The 24,599-nt window shown below is 42.2% G+C and overlaps 2 protein-coding genes across 3 annotated transcripts in view; both read right to left on the reverse strand.

Annotated features, from left to right (window-relative positions):
* Positions 1–16,532, reverse strand: part of LOC131496388 (T-cell surface glycoprotein CD1a-like) — a 115,186-nt gene extending 98,654 nt beyond the window's left edge. Inside the window, exons 1-6 of one of the 2 annotated variants that reach the window (XM_058701911.1) lie at positions 16,335–16,532; positions 15,235–15,501; positions 14,276–14,554; positions 13,801–14,079; positions 13,384–13,474; positions 12,732–13,238 (exon numbers count right to left, since the gene is read on the reverse strand). In XM_058701911.1, coding sequence (XP_058557894.1) covers positions 13,160–13,238; positions 13,384–13,474; positions 13,801–14,079; positions 14,276–14,554; positions 15,235–15,501; positions 16,335–16,395 — 1,056 coding nt within the window. In that variant the 5' untranslated portion in view covers positions 16,396–16,532 and the 3' untranslated portion in view covers positions 12,732–13,159. Of the gene's footprint in view, positions 1–12,731; positions 13,239–13,383; positions 13,475–13,800; positions 14,080–14,275; positions 14,555–15,234; positions 15,502–16,334 lie in introns of those variants that run through there. The other variant, XM_058701910.1, reaches the window with a different exon arrangement.
* LOC131496392 (T-cell surface glycoprotein CD1a-like) overlaps positions 1–24,599 on the reverse strand; it is a 131,586-nt gene that overhangs the window by 40,730 nt on the left and 66,257 nt on the right. The window lies entirely within an intron of this gene.

The raw sequence follows: 24,599 nt of genomic DNA on the forward strand, positions 1-24,599 counted from the left end.
ACTATGAAGGGTGATGTTAGGGCTCCAGGAAACTGAGTCTATAGGTTTTGGGAGATGAGGCTATTGATAAGGCTGCCTTTTTCTTGCAACTCACTAAGATATTTGTAAACTGATGGAGACTCATGTCCTACAGGACTGTGATCTCTATCAGTTAACCATCTGTTTTCCCCCTTTCCTTTGTTCTTGGGCAGCCAGGAGTGCCTGAGGAATATCACAGATATCCCACCTGGGGGTAGGAGGGTGGTGTTTGTGGCCTGTCCACTTGCCTTATGCTCCCTCATCATTATGGATTCAAGAAGTGATTTTGATCATCCAGCGTTTCAAAATCTTGAATATTGCAGTGTTGTTGTTTTGTTTTGTTTTTTTCCTATGTGACAATGAAACCTTTCCCCAGAACTACGTTCTTCTTTCACTTAGCTTAAAATTATATCTGGTCAACCAAGAAATAACAAGACACATAGCCCAAGCACATTATCCAGATGATATAAAGCACCAAGAAATATTGAAGAGCCTGTAAACACTCTAGAACACCATAAAGTAGTTCAGCATGTCTAGCAGAGGTCAGTTCATGATAAGACAACCACGGAACATTCTAGCAGGAATACTAAGAAGAGAATCTGGGAACACAATTCCAGAGCACTCTATTAACTCCATATGTTACAAATTCTCATGGTTTCTTATTACAAGTAATGGGAGATTTATATTAGGATCTTCTGTGTGAACTTCATGATTATTAGCATATGGCTTTTCTAAAGAAAATTGTGTAAGATTCTCAATCAAGTAAGATTACAACTAATTCTTTCTGATACTTAAAACAATTTTATGTTGATATCGCCATATTTTTGGGAATAATTGTATACCTGGACCAAATTATTCAATCATTCAGAAATACTCATTGAGCTCCTATCACTTGCAAGCCCTGTCTTAGATATTGGGGATCCATTACAAGACGGATGTTTATCTAACACCCTAAGGTGACCAATGAAGTCACAATTCTGAGTGGGCAAATATCAGTTAAGGGTCACCACTTTAAAATTTTTTAATATTTATTTATTTTTGAGAGACAGAGACCCAGGGAGGAGAAGAAAGAGAGGAAGACAGAACCCGAAGCAGGCTCCAGGCTCTGAGTTGTCAGGACAGAGCCCAATGCAGGGCTCAAACCCACGAACCATGAGATCATGACCTGAGACAAAGTCAGACACTTAACAGACTAAGCCACCCAGATGTCCCAAGGGTAACCGCTTTAAAAAATACTTCAATTCTGGGGCGCCTGTGTGGCTCAGTAGGTTAAGCATCCAACTTTGCTTAGGTCATGATCTCACAGTTCGTGGGTTCAAGCCCCACGTCCGGCTCTGTGCTGACAGCTCACAGCCTGGAGTTGGCTTCAGATTCTGTACCTCCCTCTCTCTCCATTCCTCCCCTGCTCATGCTCTTTCTCTCTCTCTCTCTCTGAAAAATAAATAAATATAAAAAATAAAATAAAAAATAAAATAAATACATATTTTATATATATATATAGATATAGATAGATAGATAGATATGTATGTATACACACACACACACACACACACACACACTTCAGTTCGATCTCTGCCTCAGGGTCCCCACGGCAGAGTGGAGCCTGCTTGAAATTCTCTCCCTCTCCCTCTCTGTCCTCCTCCCCTGCTCACATGGTCCCTGTCTCTCTCAAAATAAAATAAACTTTAAAAAAAGAAGAATATATTGTTTCAAGCAATCGTGTTGTTGGGTAGAGACAATCAAACTCAGCATATACATTATAATCAAACTCAGCATATGCAGTTCTGGGGAAGGTGGTGTTGTAGGTGTTGAGATCACCTCTTCCCAACTGGAAACCACCCATGTCAATTTAAATAACCCAGAAAATGACCCCAAAACTGACAGAACTAACTGTCCACAGAGATTCCATTGAACAGGGTATCATGGGTAGAGACGAGGTAGGGAATCCAAGGGACACAGAGGACGTCCAGTGTCTACAGGGGGAAGAGGTGCAGAGGTCCTGATAAAGGAGAGAAAGGGACCACACCAGGGAGCCACCTGGGAAGAATTCCCATAACACTTCGCATTGAAAACCAGAAAGGTACAGTTTCTGGAGTTCCTACACTCTGTGGGGCTTAACACCTGGAATATGAAAAACAGCAGGCTCAGCTCTGGGACAGCTCAAGGGTCAAGAGGAAACTGACTGCCCCTGCTCTTAAAGAAATGGCACAACAAACAGCTCCACAGAATTATAGCATAGAAGCAGCAGTTGGAAATACGCCTGGGGCACCTGGGAGGGAGACTTATTTACTAATCTCAGAGCATGCCCCATAGGGACAGAGATGGTTGAAGGACTCCTCAGGGATAAAGGAGCTGGCAGATGTCACTTACCACCTCCTCCCCCTATGTAACCACACAGACAGCTATGGGAACTCTAGAAGGCACAGGAGAACTGTGGAGCAAGGCAAGCTGACTGCCCTCACTATTCCGTGAGGACTGTCTGAACAGCATGGTTTGAGACACCCAGTCCAGGGAGGAGAGACTGGGGTGTCACCATGTTTTTCACTACCACCAAGACAGTGGGACTTCAAAGAACAGCGGCCCCCAGTGGAGGCAAGACCCGCTTGACCAAGTATCGCCCCTCCATTCCTGGCAACTGCTTATCTAGTGGAGCAAGACTGACAGTGAGACAATCAGACAGCCTCTCCTCTAGTCGCCAGTCCCAGATGCCAACAGACAACTGTTTCTGTTTGTTTGTTTGTTGGTTGGTTGGTTGGTTGGTTGGTTGGTTCATTGGTTTTCCTTTATTTTTCTTTTCTTTTTAATGTTTTTTAAGTTTCATTTATTTATTTTGAGAGAGACTGAGACTGTGTGAGTGGGGGAGGGGTAGAGAGAAAGGGAGGGAGAGAATCCCAAGCAGGTTCTGCACTTTCAGCACAGAGCCCGATGTGGGGCACAAACTCACAAAACTATGGGATCATGATCAGCCAAAACTGAGAGTTGGACCTATAACTGACTGAGCCACTGAGGGGCCCTTCTTTTCTTTTCTATTTCTTTCTTTCCTCTTCTTTTTTTCTTTTGGAATCAGGCTCATAGTTTCTGGTTTGTTTTTGGTCATTTCTTTTATTGATCAGGCATTCTTATTCTATTCATTTTCCACATTCTCTCTTTCTTATTCTTTATTTTCTTCTCCCTTTCTCTGGATTTAGCCTTATAGTTTTTTAATTCTCTGTTTGTATTTCTTTTCTCCCCTTTCATTTTACTCTTTTATGGGATCAGTCTTCACCTCCACACACCTTTCACTTTCCTTTTTCCAGGCATACTTGAACAAACAAATTAAACCACATCTGGTTGAAATTGAAACACTCCACACTGCAAGCAAAGAGGATCTCTGCAGAAGATTGAGCAGTGGAACAGAGCAGTCAAAACACAAAGCAGAGTGCACACAGCATACACCAAAAACATTTCCTGGAGTGTGATACCCTGGATGGTGTATGACCCTTTTTTAGTATAGTCATACTCTATGGTGAAGGACACATAACAAGCTTTTAAAACACACAAAAGACAGAAACCTAGCCAAAATGACAAAAGAGGGAAATTCTCCCCAAAAGTAAGTTCAAGAAGAAATCACACCAGAGAATTGCTCAAAACACACATAAATAATATATCTGAACAAGAATTTAGAATAACAATCATAAGACTAATAGCTAGCCTTGAAAAAAAGTATAAAAGCCACCATAGAACTCTTGCTGGAGAGACAAAGACCTAAGAACCAGTCAGGATGAATTTAAAAATGCCATACCTGATATGCAAAATAAACTAGATACAGGGACAGAGATGATGGAAGAAGCAGAGACAAGAACAGATGAAATAAAAGATAAAATTATAAAAAATAATGGAGGTTAAAAAAAAAAGGAAAAGAAATTACTAGATAACCTGTGGAGAAATAGAGAACTAAGTTATTGCATGAAACAAAACAATATCCATATCATAGGAATTCCAGAAGAAGAAGAGCAAGAGAAGGGGGGAGAAGGTTTATTAGAACAAATTATAGCTGAGAACTTCCCTAATCTGGAGAAGGAAACAGGCATGCAAGCCCAAGAGTACAGAAAACTCCCTTCAAAATCAACGAAAACAGGTCAACACCATGACAAGAACCATGAATAAAATTGGCAAAATACAAAGATAAAGAGAGAATTCTGTAAGCAGCTTGGGGAAAATGGTCCATCACCCATAAAGGTAGGCATTTAAGGGTGATAGCAGATCTGTCCATTGAAACGTGGCAGGCCAGAAGGGAGTGGCAGGAAATATTCAAAATGCTGAATAGGAAAAAATATGCAGCCAAGAATCCTTGATCCAACAAGGCTGTCATTCAGAAAGGAAGGCTTTCTCAGACAAACAAAAACTAAAGGAGTTTGTTACCACTAAACCAGCCCTGCAAGAGCTCCTAAGGGGGACTCTGTGAGTGGAAAGTACCAAAAATTACAAAGGATCAGAGGACAGCACTACAAACATGAAATCTCCAGATAACACAATGGCATTAAATGCATATGTTCAATAATCACTCTGAATGTAAACAGACTAAATGCCCCAATAAAAAAACATAGGGTATGAGAATGGATAAAAAAAAAAAAAAAAAAGATTCATCTACATGCCCCATACAAGAGAGGGGCTCGTTTCAGACCTGAGGACACCTGCAGATTGAAAGTGAGGGGATGGAGAACTATCTATCATGCTCCTGGATGTCAAAAGAAAGTATGGAGTAGCCATACTTTTATCAGACAAACTAGATTTCAAAACAAAGGCTGTAACAAGAGATGAAGAAAGGCATTATATCATATTTAAAGGGGCTATCCAATAATAAGGATAAAAAAAGTATACATATTTATGCCCTCAACAGGATAGCACCCAAATAGATAAATCAGTTAATCACAAACATAAGCAAACTTATTGATAATAACACTGAAATGGTAGGAGAGTTCAATACTCCACTTACAACAATGAACAGATTTTCTACACAGAAAATCAATAACGAAACAGTGGCTCTGATGGACACATTAGACCCAATAGACTTAACAGATATATTCACAACTTTTCATCCTAAATTTTTTTTTATCTTTATTTATTTTTGAGAGAGAGACAGAGTGTGAGCAGAGGAGGAGCAGACAGAGGGAGACACAGAATCCAAAGCAGGCTCCAGGCCCTGAGCTGTCAGCACAGAGCCCAACGCAGGGCTCGAACTCATGAACTGTGAGATCATGACCTGAGACAAAGTTGGACGCTCATCCGACTGGGTCACCTAGGTGCCCCCACAACATTTCATCCTAAAGCATCATACTACACATTCTTCTCAAGTGGACATGGAACATCCTCCAAAATAGAATACTTATTGGGTCACAAAATGGCCCTCAACAGGTACAAAAAGATTGAGATCATACCATGCATATTTTCAGATCAAAAATTGAAATCAACCACAAGAAAAAAATCGGAAAGCCTCCAAATAAATGGACATTAAAGAATATCTTTCTTTAGAAGGAGTGGGTTAACCAGGAAATTAAAGAAGAAACTTAAAAATACTTGGAGGCAAATGAAAATGAAAACACGACAGTCCAAATGCTTTGGGATGCCGCAAAGGCAGGCTGAAGAGGAAAGTATGTTGCAGTCCAGTCCTATCTCAAGAAACAAGCAAGATCCCAAATACACAACCTAATATTATACCTAAAGGAGCTAGCTACAAACACAGCAGCCAATAAAAACCAAAGCCAGCAGAAGAAGGGAAATAATAAAGATTACAGCAGAAATAGACTATGTAGAATCAAAGAGAGAGAGCGAGAGAGAGAGAGAGAGAGTAGAACAGATCAATGAAATTAAGAGCTAGTTTTTTGAAAGGTTACTCAAAATTGATAACCTCCTAGCCAGATTTCTCAAAAGAAAAGAAAGAGGACTCTAATAGATAAAATCATGAATGAAAGAGGAGACATCACAACCAACACCACAGAAATACAATTAAAAGAGACTACTATGAAAAATTATATTCCAATAAATGGACCATCTGGAAGAAGTGGACACATTCCTAGACACTCACACACTACCAAAACTCAAAAAGGAAGAAACAGAAAATTTGAACAGACCCATAACCAGCAAAGTAACTGAATTGGTTATCAAAAATCTCCCAACAAATAAACGTCCTGGTCAGATGGCTTCCCAGGGGAATTCTACCAGACATTTAAAGCAGAATTAATACCTATCTTTCTCAAGCTGTTTCAAAAAATAGAAATGGAAGGAAAACTTCCAAACTCATTCTATGAAGCCAAAATTACCTTGATTGCTAAACCAGACAAAGACACCCACTAAAAAGGAGAATTACAGGCCAATATCCCTCATGAACATGGATGCAAAAATTTTCAACAAGATACTAGCAAATTGAATTCAACAGTACATTAAAAGAATTATTCACCATGACCAAGTGGATTTATTCCTGGCCTCCAGGTGTGGTTTAATGTTCACAAATCAATCAACATGATACACCACATTAATAGAAGAAAGGATAAGAACTATAGAATCCTGTCAATAGATGTAGAAAAAGCATTTGACAAAATACAGAACCGTTTCTTGATAAAAATGCCCAAATAAGTCAGGATAGAAGGAACATACCTTAACATCATAAAAGCCATATATGAAAGAACCACAGCTAATATCATCCTCAATGGGGAAAAACTGAGAGGTTTCACCCTGAGATCAGGAATAGACAGAGATGTCCATTCTCACCACTGTTGTTCAACATAGTGTTGGAAGTCCTAGCAAAAGCAATCAGACAACAAAATGAAATAAAAGGAATCCAAATTAGCAAAGAAGAAGTCAAACTTCCACTCTTCACAAATGACATGATATTCTAAATGGAAAACCTGAAAGACTCTACCAAAAACCTGCTAGAGCTGATACATGAATTCAGCAAAGTCCCAGGATATGAAATCAATGTACAGAAATCGGTTGCATTTCTATACACGAAAATGAAGCAACAGAAAGAGATATCAAGGAATTTAACCTGTTTACAATTATACCAAAAAAAAAAAAAACATAAAATACCTAGGAATAAACCTAACCAAAGAGGTAAAATATCTCTACTCTGAAAACTATAGAAAGCTTATGAAAGAAATAGAAAAAGTACAAAGAAATGAAAAGTATTCCATGCTCATGGAAGGGAAAAACAAATATTGTTAAAATGTTGATACTAACCAAAACAGTCTACACGTTCAATGCAATTCCTATCAAAATAACATGAGCATTCTTCACAGAGCCAGAAAAAACAATCCTAAGTTTGTATAGAACCACAAAAGACCCTGAATAGCCAAAATAATGTTGAAAAGGAAAACCAAATCTGGAGACATCACAATCCCAGACTTTAACCTGTATTACAAAGCTGTAGTCATCAAAAAAGTATGGCATTGGCACAAAAATAGACACATAGATCAATGGAGTAGAATAGAGAACCCATATGGATCCACAAACATATAGCCAACTAATCTTCAGCAAAGCAGAAAGAGTATCCAATGAAAAAATGACAGTCTCTTTGCAAATGGGAGAACTGGGAGAACTGGACAGCAACATGCAGAAAAATAAACGGATCACTTTCTTGCATCATGCACAGAAATAAATTCAAAATGGATGAAAGACCTAAATGTGAGACGGGAAATCATCAAAATGCTACAGGAGAGAACAGGCAGCAACTTCTTTGACCTAGGCCACAGCAACAATTTACTTAAAGATTAGTGGACCCTGTTGTGGGTTCATTTCTGGGTTTTCTGTTCTGTTCCATTGATCTATGTGTCTATTTTTGTGCCAGTTTCATAGTCTTGGTGACTACCTTTGTACTTTACCTTAAGTCCAGAATTGTGATGCTACCAGCTTTGCTTATATTTGTCAAGATTGCTTTCACTATTTGGGATCATTTGTGGTCCCCTACAAATTTAGGCTTGTTTGTACTAGCTCTGTGAAAAATGCTGGTGTTATTTTGATAGGGATTGCATGAAATGTGTAGATTGCTTTGGGTAGTATAGACATTTTAATAATATCTGTTCTTCCCATCTGTGAGCATGGAATGTTTTCTTTTCTATTTCTTTGTGTCCTCTTCAGTTTCTTTCATAAATTTTTTATAGTTTTCAGACACAAATCTTTTACCTCTTGTTTGGATTTATTCCCAGGAATCTTATGGTTTTTGATGTAATTGTAAATGGATTGATTCCTTGATTTCTCTTTCTCCTTGTTCATTATTGTTGCATAGAAATGGCAATAGATTTCTGTAGGTTGATTTTGTATCCTGCAGATTTACTGAAGTTGTGTATCAGTTCTAGCAATTTTTCAGTGGGGTCTATCAGGTTTTCCACAGAGAATCAGGTTGTCTGTGAATAGTGAAAGTCTGACTTGTTCCTTGTGAATGTGGATGCCTTTTATTTCTTTTGGTTGTCTGATTGCTGAGGCTAGACTTCCAGAATTATGTTAAATAACAATGGTGAGAGCGGACATCACTGTCTTGTTTCTGACCCTAGAGGAAAAGCTCTCACTTTGGCTCCATTGAAGATTAGCTGTGGGTCTTTCATATATGACTTTTATGATGTTGGGGCTGTTCCCTCTATCCCTAATTTTTGAGGGCTCTTATCAAGAATGGATGCCGTCTTTTGTCAAATGTTTTCAGCATCTATTGAAGGGATCACACGGATATTATCCTTTCTTTTACTAATGTGGTTTTATCACATTGATTGATTTACAAATATTGAACCACCCCTGCAACCCAGGAATAATTCCCATTTGATCATGGTAAACACTTCTTTTAATGTTCTGTTGGATTCAATTTTCTAGTATCTTGTTGAGAATTTTTGCATGCATGTTCATTAGGGATCTTGGCCTGTAATTCTCCTTTTTAGTGGGGCCCTGTCAGGTGTTACAAGCAAGGTAATGCTGGCCTTGTAGAATGAGTTTGGAATTTTTCCTTCCATTTCTTTTTTTCAAACAGATTGAAAAGAATAGATATTAAATCTTCTTTAAATGTTTCCTAGAAAACACATGGGAAACCATGTAGTTCTGGAATTTTGTTTATTAGATTTTTCATAACTGATTAAATTCTTTGCTGGTTATGGGTCTGTACAGGTTTACTATTTCTCTTTCAGTTTTGGTAGTTTCTATGTTTCATTTCTGCTGGTCTTCTTGAGGAGGGGCTCACTGCTCTGGTTCTCAGGCACATCTGCCCAAGAATAGCAGCACCTGCAGAGCACAGAGGGGCGGGGCTTGATGCCACTAGTTAATGCTGCTGCTGTTGGTACTGTGCTGCTTGCTCAACTTAGTTGATGCTGGGGGGGGGGGGGGACAAAGAGAAATGCCACCAACCCCCTCCCTCATCCCTGGACTGGGTACTCCGTGCTAGCCATTCACAGGGCACTCCCAAAGCAGCAAACAGTCTCCTCTCATGTGTCCCAGGCATCACTCAGATTCCTGCTTTCACCCTACCTTTCCCAGACTATCTGTGTACCCAGGAGTTCAATGCCCCTATGCTCTATCGCTGGCAGGAAGACTGAGTTTTAAAACTGCAAACTTTAAGGACCTGGCATGAAGTGGACCCACACTGGTCTTGGGGGGATCTCGCCATGCTGGGACTGGTGCAGGTTTCTCCCAGAAGGGCAGCCACACCAAAGAACAGGGTGTGTATTTGGACTAAAATGCAGCAAAGAGCTGGCATCTAGATTACACGCCCTCTGTAGGTATCTCTGTTCTATGCTAAGAGGTGGGATAGGGTAATGGTGCCGGCCAGTACTGTTGTCCCCAGAGAGACAATTCTACCTCTCCTAGATACACTACAAGAAAGGGGAACAGTCTCTCCCAGTGTGTCCCAAGGACTCCTCAGTGCCTTCACTCTGCCCCTGGGGCTTCTGTCCTTCTCCACAGGATGACTGCAAAACCCACTGTGTTTCACACCAGCAACAGCATGTACTTCCAACACTCCAGTCTTTGACCTCCAGTGGCTATAAAACTCATGAAAATCAGCCCCTCTCCTTTTTCTGGTCAATGGCTTTGGGGAAATGTTTTCCTTCTGTGTATCCCTATATATTTCTCTCTCTCTCACTCACTCTCTCCTCTGTCTGAGACCAGGGCTCCCTCCCCTCCCCAGCACCTATGATCTGTATCTCCCCCAAACACAACTCCACACCTCACCTCCTACCTTCCAAGATGTAGTCTCTTCTCCCCCTTTAGTTGTGCAATTTGTCCTCTCAGTCCTCAGATTGACTTCTTGAGTATTCAGAATAATTTGATATCTATCAAGTTGTGTTCAAGGGATGAGGCAAACCTGTGGTGCTCTTACTATTCTGCCATCTTAGCTCTTCTTCTCTGACCATCTTCTTCCTTTTTCTTTTCTTCTCTTTATCTTCCATGTAGTGAGAACCTCTTGGATCTATCTCTTGGCAAATTTCATGATAAAACTTTTCTGTCTTCTTCCATACAGGTTTCATCCTCAGCTTTGCTTCTCTTGTGTTGAAAAATGGATTTTAATTGTTTCAATGTTTATATCCCAATGTTATCATCCAAGACAAGAAAGAGGATCTCTTTCCCTTGCCATCAACTAAAAGAATCAGCCTTCTAGTGACCTGGTCACCTAGAGTCAGTCATGGCTCTGAACCATCATTCTAAATGAGGACAAGTGGCATCTTTATGATGATTGATGTGAACCGATTGTGTCCCGTCCATGCTTCAGCCTGTAACATGGTCTAGGATGCTTTCTCCTGATGGCCTTAGGCTGATCAGAGCCCAAGCCTATGCATGAGATGCATGAGGGTAGGGTCAACTAACAAAAAACCACATGCTGGCCATTTGAGAATGACAAGGTAGACAAGAACATAGACAAGAAACAATTAGCCTAATTCAGATGAGAAGACAGAAGTCCTGTGATTTGCTCTTCTCCATCCTATATTTTTCACCTTTCCTACATCTCCTATCTCAACTTCATTTTCCAGAAGGTCCACATGTACCATGGTGGATTCCTGCACTTCATCCCTCTGGATGTTCTCCTGCCCTGGGCTCCCTCTTTCAGTCCCTAAACAAATTAGAAGTTGTGCCTTTCCCAACGTTGGACTGAAATAAGTTGCTACACTAAGAAAGTAGATAGAAACAGCAATGAAAACAGTAATCAAATGAGGAAAGCAAAAATTTTAAGCTCCAAATACAGTGATGGTCTTTTCTTCCCCTGCTAATTTCCACTCAAAATGTCTCTTCTGCATGATCGGGGCTTGAGAATGATTTGTGGAGGTAATTAAAACACTAGAGTAACTGAAATCTAACCATGGACATCTCCACTAGCACTGCCATTGAAACAATCAGTCACAAAAGTCCATATTCAATATCTACAGACTGTCTATGCTAATGGACCCACCTAGTGACATTGATTTGTAACCCCCAGACCCACCAGTTCACTGCTATTCATAATGAATGGCAGGGAGAGTGCTCTGACATGCGTCACTCATCGCATGTGTCCTGGTGAGGCTGAACCAGTTGCTGCTCTGCATTTCCATGGTAATTCCCACACTATAAACCTGTGTCTTTTTCATTGTCTATTTGGTGCCAAATTTTCTGCATTTACATGCACTTTCTTGGTGATTTCGGTGTTTCAAAAGGCCAGACGTGCAAGGTTGACTGGGCAAAAGCCCAGACGTGCAAGGTTGACTCGTGTTCAAGAGGGTGTGATGTGTCTCACAGATAAAACACTTGTGCAGGTAGGTCTCTCTCAGGCTCAAGATGCAGAACTGTGGGCCTTGAGTTCAGTGGTACTGAATCAACAATGTACAAATCCGGGAAAAGTAAAAGGTCTATGTGGAGCCACCTCAGAATGTTCTAAAGTAACATCTAGGGCACTATAATGATGTTACAGAAAAGGAAGGAAAAGAGCTAAATATGTGGGTTCATGAAATGACAACCATATCTTCTTTGTTTCTAGAAGCACCATGGGCAGCACAGCTGTGGGACTGAAAGTCAAAGACACTGGAGATCACAGTAACCAAACCTGGAAATGTTATATATTTCTGAGGTGGTATTTCAATATAGGGAAATACAACATAAGATAAATTACTGGGATATACATGTGTATATATAAGATGTCTTAAAACAAAAACACACATGAAATAAGGCTGTGTATTCATCAGATGGCAACTGTTCTGAGCAGAGGCTCCAAAAACTGAACCCTGTATTTCCCCCAGGAGCAGGTATTCTTCTGTTTTCAAGATCATCTCGTTACCCTTCAAGGAGACACTTGCACTGCTACCTCTCAGTCACCACATTTATGCACCTGTTACTCCCCTGTTGGTTTTGCTAAAATGCACATTGTTATTCAGTGAACCTCAGCTGAGGCCAAGACCCTATATTGCCAACAAGCCCCAAGGTGATGTCCCTGCTGCTGTCCTGAGGGCCTCAAACAGCCAGGACCTGTATCTGCCCTCCTCCTTTTATCCACAACAGGTCCACTCCAATAGGTGTCTGGTTTAAATAATAGAAATATTCACAGACAAAACTGTATTCTCCTCAGAGGCTCAGAGATGTTACCAAGGAACCATAACAGTATCAAGTCTCCAGTCAAAGTGAAAAGACTTTTAACAAGAAGAACATCAAACGTCTCAACTACGACAAACACGACAGGAGGCGAAAGAAGAAAAAACTATGAAGTTGGTATCAATTCAACACAGACGTTTATTGACATATTCCATGCAGGCGAGACTCCTTGCCAAGGATACAAATATTAAAAAGACGTGGGCTTTGCACTCAAGAGACCTAGGAATTAGAAGGGAAAAGGGACCTAAATGCAGGGCAAAAACAAATAGGAACTGGGTGTAGATTATCCACAGTGCAGGTTAAAGTGGTGGAAATTCCCACCAAGCAGAGACTGCTTCCACTATGCAGACCAGAGAAGGTGCATGGGAGGAAGTGACACAAGATGCCTGTGACCCATGGAGGTCCTCAGACTTCATTTTACTCTAAGATAATTTTGAGATTTAAGTCAGAGACTCAGGTCAGAACAAGAATTCCTGTTAAACGACACTCAGCTTATACTGACAACTGATGCCTGAGCAGAAAGGAAAGACAAAAGCTGCACATAGGGACTAGCTGGTCCATCACTGCTGAGATGGGTTTAGGGACGTCCTGGTCCTGGGCTGCTGGGATCTCTCTCCAAATGGAGGCCAGTGCACAGAGGTCTCCAGTGTGATTTCCTAGGAGGAACAGATTGGAAATGCTCTGCAGCAGGTGGGGGTGAGGACTGTAGGGAGAGGAGAACTGAGAGGAGGAAAGGTGAGGACAGACACAAGGGGAAAGACACAGTTGGGAAAGAGCAGAAACATGGTTCCAGAGTCTTACCAGCGTTTCCAGAGCCAGAACGCAAGACCTGCCAGAAGCACCAGGGGCACGATCACTGCCAGGAAGACCAAGCTCACAGGGCGGTCCTGCTCTGTTGGTTTGGTACACAGAGGGTGTCAATTCCCATCCATCTTGGGTTCAACTGCACCTTCCTGGTCCTTTTTCTCCTGTCACCCTCTGCCTCACCAACCACCCTTCCTCTTTCTCCTCTCCCATCCCTGCTCACAGATGGATCCTTCAACCAACCCTCTGCTTCCTGCCGTATCTACAGGACCCTCACACCCAGCTCTCCATTTCTTAGGTCACTAAATTTTAGTCCTTTATGGTCTGGAGTCCCTAGAATCCCAACTTTGTATCTGTCTCTCCTGCACTGCTGGAGGACCACCCTTTCCCCGCTGGGCACCAGCCCTTTCTCACCCCAGTAGAGGACAATATCCTGGCCTTCTAGACTGCTGTGTCTCACTCGGCAAGACAGGCCGGCTGCCTCCCTGGCTTCCACATCCAAGGACGTCTGAAGATACCATGTCCCGTCAGCATGGGGCAAGACGTCGCCTCGCCGAGTGCCCTGTTGCTCCTGGTCACCCCGCATCCACGTCACCCACACTGGCTTTGGGTAGAAGCCAGAGACATGGCACACAAGGAGCAGATGGCCAGGCCCCTGACTGGGGCCAGTGGACAGCCAGGCTTCTGGCCTCACTGCAGAGACAGGACAGGAATTCTCAGACTGAGAGGGAAGATCCTCACATTGCTTTAGATACACACATCTTTCCACCTCTAGAAACCCACCACCATCAGCCGTCTCCCTCTTGGCCCCTTTTCTCCCTGAGTTTGAGGAAATGTTGCAAGTTTCTGAGTGCAGAAAGAAAGCTTGGAGGGATGGAGCAGGACTGACCTTGCCGCTGAAGATCTGCCTTCCCTGCATCAAGTAGACCCAAGAGGAAACGGGGGCAGATGTCATTAACATGTGCTTGTATTCGTAAGTTGACCACATGGTACTGATTGAATAGTTTGGAGACCTGCTGAGCCCTCCTTCCTCCTTTCGGAGATGGCCACCATGACGTGTTCTGGAAGCTCACAAGATCTGATCCTTCATATGCAATCTTCATGAAGCCTACTGATGATTCCCCAACATGTAGTCCACAGCCTTTTGCCACCTGTACCTGAAAGGGATCTGGGAAGACAGGCTGTGTGTTATAGGAAAGGGGGAGGGAAAGAGATGAAATGAGGTAAGTAGAAGCCAATAACAGAGGAAGCAGAGGGAGAAGTTGAGGGTATTGGAAGGAATGGAGCAAAGTTTGGTTTAAGTGGAGGCTCACACAGAGGGGAAGTGGTGGTCACTGCAGCAGAGGAAGAGGTGAATGACTGAGGAAGGAACAACTGTTGGAGGAGAGACCGGAAGGCTGTGGGCAGAGAACAGGAGAGGGCTCAGCAGGAGAGCTGTGATAAAACCATCCAGGGTGAGGGGGGGTAGTGGGTACAGGGAACACATGGACAGATGTTGATGAGAGGACTCGAGGAGTAAAGCACAATTCAAGGATCAGTCACAGAGTGAAGGAGAGGAGAGTCTCTGGCTGGAGGCCAGGGAATGGGGTGGTCATGGGAGACTCTGGTGAGAGACAGGAGAACACAGCCTGAGGTCAAGGAGTGGAGGGGAAATAGCAGAAGGCATGAAGCTTTTCAAGTTCGGGGTCTGGCTTCTGCCTCCTGAACACACGGGTATGATTCTGTTTTATGAAGGGGAGTCGAGAGGTTCAGCAGCCAAGGGGAGGCTCTTTCCTGGAGGAAGAAGGAACTCAAGGCAACACACACCGGCCACCTCCATCCCACCTGTCCTGAGGGACCCGAGCTCACATTCAAGCTGCCATTGACTGACGTGGTTCTGAAATATCAGAGGAAATGCAATGGATGCTGCATGTAATGACCTTTCCTGTTCCATCAGCTCCCTGTTGCTGAAGTTGCCCTTGGACCAAGGTCGCAGGTGTATGAGAATACCGGTCTTGCTGTCCCAGCCATGAGTCTGAAGCTCATCCAGCCAAGCTGAGCCAAGGTTTTGTGTCCAGGAACGGTTGTAAAAAGATGTTGTCAGGATGATTCGGAAGGAGTTCGGCCCCTGGAAGTCTGTGTCAGAACAGATAGAGTGAGGGAGGCATTGCAAAGAAGAGAGAATCAGAAAAGGTGCCAGTGAGGGGCACTGAAATCTGGAAGACAGGGAGCCATAGTTCTCTCAGGAAACACGTGTTGCCCAAAGCTCTGAGCCCATTATTCTGAACCCATCGTTCAGCAGAGAAGAGGGCCCTGGGGTCAGGGATGTGTAGAAAGGAACCGGGTGGACATTCTCATTCCCCAGATATGTGCTGGAGAACCCACACCATGAGTGCACACACAGGCGAGTGTGCACAAACACAGTGACACACCCATGCAAACTTATATTACACACTCTTGCACAAACTAACATACACAGATACACATGCACACCTTCACACACAAATACACACATACACCTATTAAAACACAACCATACAGACACACAAGCAGTTGTGCACACATGTCACACACAGACTTGCACACATACAGACACACATGCAGATACACTCAGAGAAACAAACACAGGCACCTATCCGCACACACTCATACATACTTGCACACGTGTAGGCACACAAGCACATGGACATAACTGATGCACACGTGCACGCATGCAGACACAGATGCACACATGGGCCTCTAAAAGCACACATTTATAACACACACATGCAGGCACAGAAGCACACATATGACACACATGTTCACACACTGACACACAAATATATGCACATCACACACGTGTAGGCACAAACATGCACACATGACACGTGAGCACACATGATACACGTGTGCATGCACATGTACGCATTTGCATGCACACATGTACACACATCACACATACACCCTCTGAGCAGGGCCACCGTCCTCACCATCGTCACTGTCACCACCTGGGACAAGAACCGTGAGCAAGACCAGTTGCAACAACAGCATCTTATGTGCAGATGTGCTTTCTTTCTCTCCGAAAGTGGGTCTTTGGCATCTGTTCTCACAAACCTCCCCACACGCAGCCCCTCTCTTCTGACTTCCTTCTCAACACACACGCCTGCCCTGTGTCTCCGCGACAATGCAGATGGACTCCACCCTCAACCCTGGGCACCTACTCAGACTCTCACTTCCCCTCCGGGTCTGACCCTCCTCTCGGCTTCCAGCTTCTCCCTGTCACCAGCCTCCATTCTGTTTCCCGAGGTCCTAACTCAGGTGCTGGGGACCAAGTCTTGGGTGGCATGGAAAAGGGACCCTACCTCTCGCGCCTTTTCTCCTCATCCAGACAGTAACCCATGAAAACACGGCTCACCAGCATGCAGCCCTGGAGCCTGCTGTCACCCTGTCCCTCCTGCCCTTGGGACACTCCCCATGGACTCCCTTCCCTGTCTCACCCCCACCCCAGCCCATCCACATCTCTGATGTGTTACTGCTTGTGTTTAAAAACAATCAACCAGGTCAATTCGAAGATCTAATCGATTGCATTAAGGGATACAAGTTTGAGGGAGCATACAATTTGGCATGGGAAAGAGGAGCCCCTAGGAAGCGTACAAATAAGAGGTTTTTTATAGGAAGCAAGTTGGAAAAATACAAGAAACAAATGTTTCAGGGAAGCTCACTTTCCTTGCATTGGGAGCGCAGGGGTCTAGCCATACAGATGACCTCCCCTCACTGGGGGATGGAGAGGACCCACGTGACAACGGACCTCACTGTGATGAACAGAGAATTCCTCGCTGACAGGGGAAGACTTACATTTCTGGGGGAGGTTGGAACTGCCGTTAGCTTAGGCATCAAACAAGGTTTGGGGACTTGGCTTGGCCTGAGACACCATTTTGAGTCCATGGGTTTCTTTTAACACGTTCTATTTGCTTTTCCAAATTTCCCCATGATTGCCTGTGTAACAGTATCAACAACCACCAGTTCACCATTATTTTAGGGGAGAATCAGTTGTCATCAGAGAGACCACAGGACATTGAAACATCTGAAGAATACCCACTCAGTCGGACTCGCACTAATGTATATTCACTCACCAAACACTCACTTAACACCAGCCTGGTCCAAGCACCTTGCTACATGCACGAAAATACAGTCTTCACAATCCAATCACTTTATTCAAGGAGCTTTTAGTCTCTTTGGGAGGAAATAACACATACACCAAGAATTATGTATTCTGGTGTGCTGAGTTACTTTTTCTTCCTTTTGTGTTTTTTTTTTAATTCAAGTTAACGCTATGCATTACTCAGCGTTCATCAATATAAGTACAAAACTATTCCCTTCACCATCTTCTCTCATTCCCCACCTGCCTCCCCTCGGGTGACCAACAGTGTGTTCTCTATTGTTCCCATTCAGTTTTGGCCTTTATCTCTCTTTTGTCTTTTTCATTTGTTTTGTTTCTTCAGTTCCACACGTGAGTGAGACAATAGGTGTTTGTCTTTCTCTGGAAGACTTACTTATTTCATGTAGCTTAAAACTCTCCAGCTCTATCTATGTCATTGCATATAGCAATATTTCAGTCCTTTACTTGACTGAGTAACATCCCAATTTACGTATATACCACACTTTGTCCTTCTTCACCCATCATCCGTGGACACTGGGTGGCTTCCATAATTTGGCTACCGTAGATAATGCCGCAGTAAACATAGGGGTGCGTGCATCTTTTCAAATTGCCATTTTCATGTTACTTGAGTAAATATACAGTAGTGGAGTTACGGGATCACGTGGGAAATCTGTTGTTGTTGTTTTTTTAATTTTTTTTTCAACGTTTTTTATTTATTTTTGGGACAGAGAGAGACAGAGCATGAACGGGGGAGGGGCAGAGAGAGAGGGAGACACAGAATCGGAAACAGGCTCCAGGCTCCGAGCCATCAGCCCAGAGCCCGACGCGGGGCTCGAACTCACGGACCGCGAGATCGTGACCTGGCTGAAGTCGGACGCTCAACCGACTGCGCCACCCAGGCGCCCCGGGAAATCTGTTTTTAACTGTTGAGGAAACTGCATACTGTTTCCACAGGGGCTGCACCAGTTTGCATTCCTACCAACGGGGTACAAGGGTCCTTCTCCACATCTTCCCCAACGCTTGTTTCCTGTGTGTCTGAATTTAACCGAACTGACAGGAGTGAGGTGGCACCTCATTGTGGTTTTGATTTGCATTTCCCTGATGAAGAGTGATGCTGAGCATCTTTTCATGTGTTTGTTTGGCCATCTGGATGTCTTCTCTGGAGAAATGTCTATTCATGTCTTCTGCCCTCTTTTTAAATGGATTATTGATTTTATTGGTGTGGAGTTGTACAAGTTCCTTGTATAGTTTGGATACTAACCCTTTATCAGATATATCATTAGCAAATATCTGTTCATATTCTGTACATTGTCTTTGAATTTTGTTGATTGTTTCCTTTGCTGTGCAGAAGCTTTATATTTCCATGTAATCCCATGTAATTATTTTTGCTTTCTTTCCCTTGTCTCAGGAGCCATTTCTAGAAAAGTATTGCTGCAGCTGATGGAGAGACAAACCTGCCTGTGCTCTCTTCTGGCATGCTTATGATTTCAGGTTCCACATTGTGGGGTTTTTTTGAACATTTATTCATTTCTGAGAGAGAGAGAGACAGAACACAAGCAGAGGAGGGTGAGAAAGAGAGGGAGACACAGAATCCAAAGCAGGTTCCAGGCTCTAAGCTGGCAGCACAGAGCCCAACGTGGGGCTCAAACTCACAGACTGTGAGATCATGACCTGAGCCGGAGTAGGAAGCTTAATCAACTGAGCCACCCAGGTGCCCCACACGTTTTGATCCTGAATCCACATTGAGTCTATTAGGGCATATAGTGTAACAAAGTGGTCCAGTTTCTTTCTTTTGCATGTTGCTGTCCACTTTCGCCAACGCCGCATTTTATTTTTTTAATATAATTTATTGTCAAATTGGTTTGCATACAACACACACTGCTCATCCCAACCAGTGCCCTCCTCCCTGCCCATCACCCACTTTCCCCTCTCCCCCCCCCCGCATCTACCCTTAGTTTGTTCTCGGTCTCATAAGAGACCCAGTCTTAAGAGTCTCCTCTCTCTCTGTAACTTTTTTTCCCCTTCCCCTCCCCCACGGTCTTCTGTTTAGTTTCTCTAGATCCAAATATGAGCCAACACCACATTTTAAAGATACTTTCTATTTGCCATTGCATGATCTTGTCTCTTTGTAAAAAAATTAATTGGCCATAAAATCCTGGGTTTATTGCTTAGTTCTCTGCTCTCTCCCATTGATCTGTGTCTACTTTTGTCCCAGTACCGTAATGTTTTTATTACTACAGCTTTGTAGTGTAACTTGAAATCTGGAATGGTGATACTTCCAGCTTTGTTGTACTTTTTAAAGATTGATTTGTCCATTCAGAGTCTTTTTGGTTCCATACAAACTTCAAGATGGGTTGCTCCAGTTCTGTGAAAAATGCTGTTGGCATTTTGATGGGCATTGCATTAAATCTGTAGATTGCTTTGTGTACTATGGACATGTTAATATTATTTTTCTTCCAATCCATGAGCATGGAATATCTTCCCATTTCCTTGTGTCACCTTCAATTTGTTCATCAGTGTTTTATAGTTCTCAGAGTACATGTCTTTCACCCCTTTGGTTAAGTGTATTCCTAAGTATTCTCTTATTTTTTGGTGCCATTGTCAATGTGATGGCTTTCTTAATTTCTGTTTCTGCTGCTCCGTTATTGTATAGAAATGCGTGCATTTCTATATATTGATTTTGTATCCTGTGACCTTACTGAATTCATTTATTGGTTCTGTATGTTTGGGGGGAGTGTCCGTAGGGTTGTCTATATGAAATATTGTGTCATCTGCAAACAATGAACATTTTACTTCTTCCTTGCCAGTTTGGATAACTTTTATTCCTTCCTCACATCTGATTGCTGTGGCTGGGACTTCCAGTATAATATTGAATAAAATTGGCAAGAGAGGAAATCCTTGTCTTCTTCCTGTCCTTAGGGCAAATGCGCTCAATTTTTCACTAATAAATATGATGGTAGCTGTGACATCACTGCTATATATGTGACCATCTGTTCTATTGTACTTTTTAAATTTCCTATATCATTTATTTCTGCTCTAATCTTTATTCTTTCCTTTCTTCTACTGCTTTGGGGTTTTATTTGTTCTTCCTCTCTAGCTCTTTTAGTTGTAAAGTTAGGTAGTTCTTTGAGATTTTTCTTGATTCTTGAGGTGTGCCTATATTGCTATACTCTTCCCATTTAGAACACCTTTGGCTGAACCCCAAAGATTTTGGGCCATTGTATTTTCATTTTCATTTCTGTCCATGTATTTTTTCATTTCCTCTTTGATTTCTTGTTTGACCCACTCACTGTTTAGTAGCATGTGATTTAACTTCCATGTATTTTATGCTCTTTCAAGGTTTTGTTTTGTTTTGTTTTTTTGTTTGTTGGGGTTTTTTGTTTGTTTTTTGGGTTTTTTTACTGTGGTTAATTTGTAGTGTCACAGTGTTCTGGTGACAAAAGATGCTGGCTACACTTTGAACTTTTTGAATTTGTTGAGACTTGAGACTTTCTACTTTCTTTAAATTTACTTTTTCCTTTTAAGTTCTTTATATTATTATTATTATTATTATTATTATTATTATTATTTTGGATCTCACTTCTTTTACTGAGCAGATTAAAACACACCTAGGATCTAGCTTCTTTTTTTGTCTAGACTTCCTTGTAACATAGATATTACTCTCAGTAGCAAGAATACAAAAGTCTTTACTAACATCAAAATAGTGACCCAGATAAAATGAAAAGACAGAGTAATTCACCTCAAAGAAAGAAAGAACAAAGTAAACAGAACCATTTATATGCTGCTAACAAGAGAATGATTTGAGAGCTAAAGACACTTGCAGATTGAAATTGAAGGATGAAGAAAGATTTATCATGCTAATGAACATCAAAAGAAAATAAGAAGCTGGAGTAGTCATTCTTGTATCACACAAACTAGGTTCTAAAGCAAAGACAAAGGCTGTCTTATGTAGTAAGAGATGAAGAAGGTTACTACATCATAATCAAGGGGTCTATCCGACAGGAATATCTAACAATTGTAAATATTTATGCTCCCAACATGAGAGCATGCAAATATATACATCCATTAGTAACAAACCTAAAGAAACTCGCTGATACTAATAGAAAATAGTAGGAGACTTTAATACTCAATTTAAGTGAGAGACAGATTACTTAGCAGAAAAATCAACAAGGAAACAATGGCTTTCAGTGACACACGGACCAGATGGATTCAATTGATATACGCACAACATTTCATTATAAAGCAACGCATACACGCTTTTCAAGTGTAATTGGAACATTCTCCAGGATAGGTCACATGCGGGGTCATAAATCAGGCCTTGACAATACTCATGGATAGGAAGAACAAATATTGTTAAAATGTTATTTACTACCCAAAGCGATCTACACATTTCATGCAATTCCTATCAAAATACCAGCAGCAAAATACAACAAAGATAGTACAAATAATTCTAAAATTTCTATGGTACCACAAAAGATCCCAAACAGCCAAAGCAATCTTGAAAACGCAAGGCAAAGCTGGAGGCATCACAATTCCAATCTTCCAACTCTATTACAAAGCTGTGGTGAAAAAGACAATATCATAGGGGCACAGAAACAGACACATAGATCAATGGAACAGAATAGAAAATCCAGTAATGGACCCACAACCATATGGCCAACTAATGCCCAACATAGTAGGAAAAAATATCCAATGAAAAAATGAGTCTCTTCCACAAATGGGGTTGGAAAAACGGGACAGCAATATGCAGAAGAATGAAACTGGACCAATTTCTTACACCATACACAAAAATAAAGTCAAAATGGATAAAAAGACCTCTGTGACACAGGAAACCATCAAAATCCTAGAGGAGGACTCAGGCAGCAACCTCTTTGACCTTGGCCTCAGCAACTTCTTACTAGACATGTCATGGGAGGCATGGAAACAAAAGCAAGAACACAATATTGTGAGTTGCTCAAGATAAAAACCTTCTTCACAGTGAAGAAAACAATCAACAAAACTACAAGGCAACCTTCAAAATGGGAGAAGATATTTGCAAATGACATATGTGATGAAAGGCTAGTCTCCAAAATCTATAACAAACTTATCAAACTCAATACCCCAAAAGAAGCTAATAATTCCATTAAGACATGGGCAGAAGTCATGAAAAGACATTTTTCCAGAGAACACATGCAAATGGCTACAGACACATGAAAGGATGGTCATCATTATTTATCATCAGGCGAATACAAATCAAAGCTACAATGAGCCATCACATCACACCGGTCAGAATCGCTAAATTAACAACACAAGAAACAACAAGTGATGAAGAGGATGTGAAGAAAGGGGAATATCTCACACTGTTCCTGGGAATGCAAACTGGTGCAGGCACTCTGGGAAACAGTGTGGAGCTTCCTCAGAAAGTTAAAATAGAACCACCTATGACTCAGCAATGTCACTAGTAGGTCTTTACCCAAAGGCTACAAAAACACTGATTTGAAGGGGTACATGCACCCTGATGTTTATAGCAGTACCATCAACAATAGCCAAATAATGGAAAGAGCCCAATGTCCATTGACTGGTGAATGGATCTTGGTATCTACACACAATGGAATGTCATTCAGCCATAAAATAACGATATCTTGATGTTTACAGTTCCATGGATGGAGCTAGAGTGTATTATGATCAGCAAAATAAGTCAGTGAGAGAAACACAAATACCATTTTTATTCACTCACATGAGGAATTGAAGAAACTAAACAGATAAGTATAGGGGAATCAAAGAGGGAGGCAAACCATGAACCAGACCCTTACCTACAGAGAACAGACTGAGGGTTCCTGGAGGGGATTGGGTGGGGGATGGGTGAAATGGGTGATGGGCATTGTGGTGATGTTGTATGTCGGTGATGAAATTGCTAAATTCTACCCCTGAAAGTAACATTACCCTACGTGCTACCTAACAGAAATTTAAATTAAAACTTGATTAAAAAAAGGAAAAAAAGAAAAGGGTCGGGATGTGAGGTGATAGCCATGTTAACTAGCTTAGCTGTGGGCCTGATGTCACCATGTCCACATACACTAAACCATCAAGCGGTTACTTCCTTTTATGTTTTCAAAAGACAACAGAGTTTATTGCACAGTAGTTCAATGCATTCAAACAGGTGATGAATGCTACATAAAATATTATTTTCCACAATTTGTCTCGATTCAATTTCCTTGACCAATGCTTCATTTTCGGCCAAAATGCTGCATGTCAAACTGGAGGCTTCACAGCTCAGGGCCTGAGCGTCACCTGCAGCTCCCTGCCTGCCGTGTTCACTGAGCCCCCGACGTTCTTCAGGCCGTCCTCTCGGAGTAGTTGTTGGAAGACTTTCATCAGGAGGACTTTTGTTCTTGTCACATCGCAGGCTGTGCTGCACCTGCCAGGCCTGGCAAAGGCCCATGTGGCCAGTGGGGCCTCCCAGCCTTCCTCCCTGGGTGGTTGGAAAACTGCACACTGTACAAAGGTACAATTTTCATTTGTCATCATACTCCAGTGAAGCAGGAAAAGCAGCAACAACAAAACCAAAGCATCAGAAAAGTAAAGGTAGACACACAGACCCACAGAAGGGACTGGAGCCCCAATGATTTGGGCGCCCCCCAGTTCCACCAGCCAGTACATTCCCTGCATGCTTTCAGCCCAGCAAGGCAGATTTCTGTCCTTTGTGACTGGAAGCTCCCCTCTGATGGACGTGGATGTGGCCCCTGGGAATGCTGGGCTAATGTGCCTCTTCTTTACAATGTTCCTCCACACTTCTCTCTTCCTTTCTTTAAAATATTCCCCTATTCCTTTTCTTACCTGCTTGCCTTTTTCTTCACGTGTCCTCACCTGTCCCACTCTTACCCTGTCTTATTGACACTGACATCTGGATCAATCCCTATCCTGGGTGTTTTCGTGGGTTTCTAACAAACCACTGATCAGGAATAGAGTGCTGGTTCAGCTGCTGGATAAGTGACTGGTAAAAATTTCTTCCAGGGTTTTCCTAGACATGAAAGGACAAGCTGTATCAGCCTTTAATAAACCAGGAAATGTCATGGCAATGGCAGTGAAATACTCAAAATGCAGGAAATTTTCTATG

This window comes from Neofelis nebulosa, chromosome 15 (genome assembly GCF_028018385.1).
Source record: "Neofelis nebulosa isolate mNeoNeb1 chromosome 15, mNeoNeb1.pri, whole genome shotgun sequence".
Taxonomy (NCBI): Eukaryota; Metazoa; Chordata; class Mammalia; order Carnivora; family Felidae; genus Neofelis; species Neofelis nebulosa.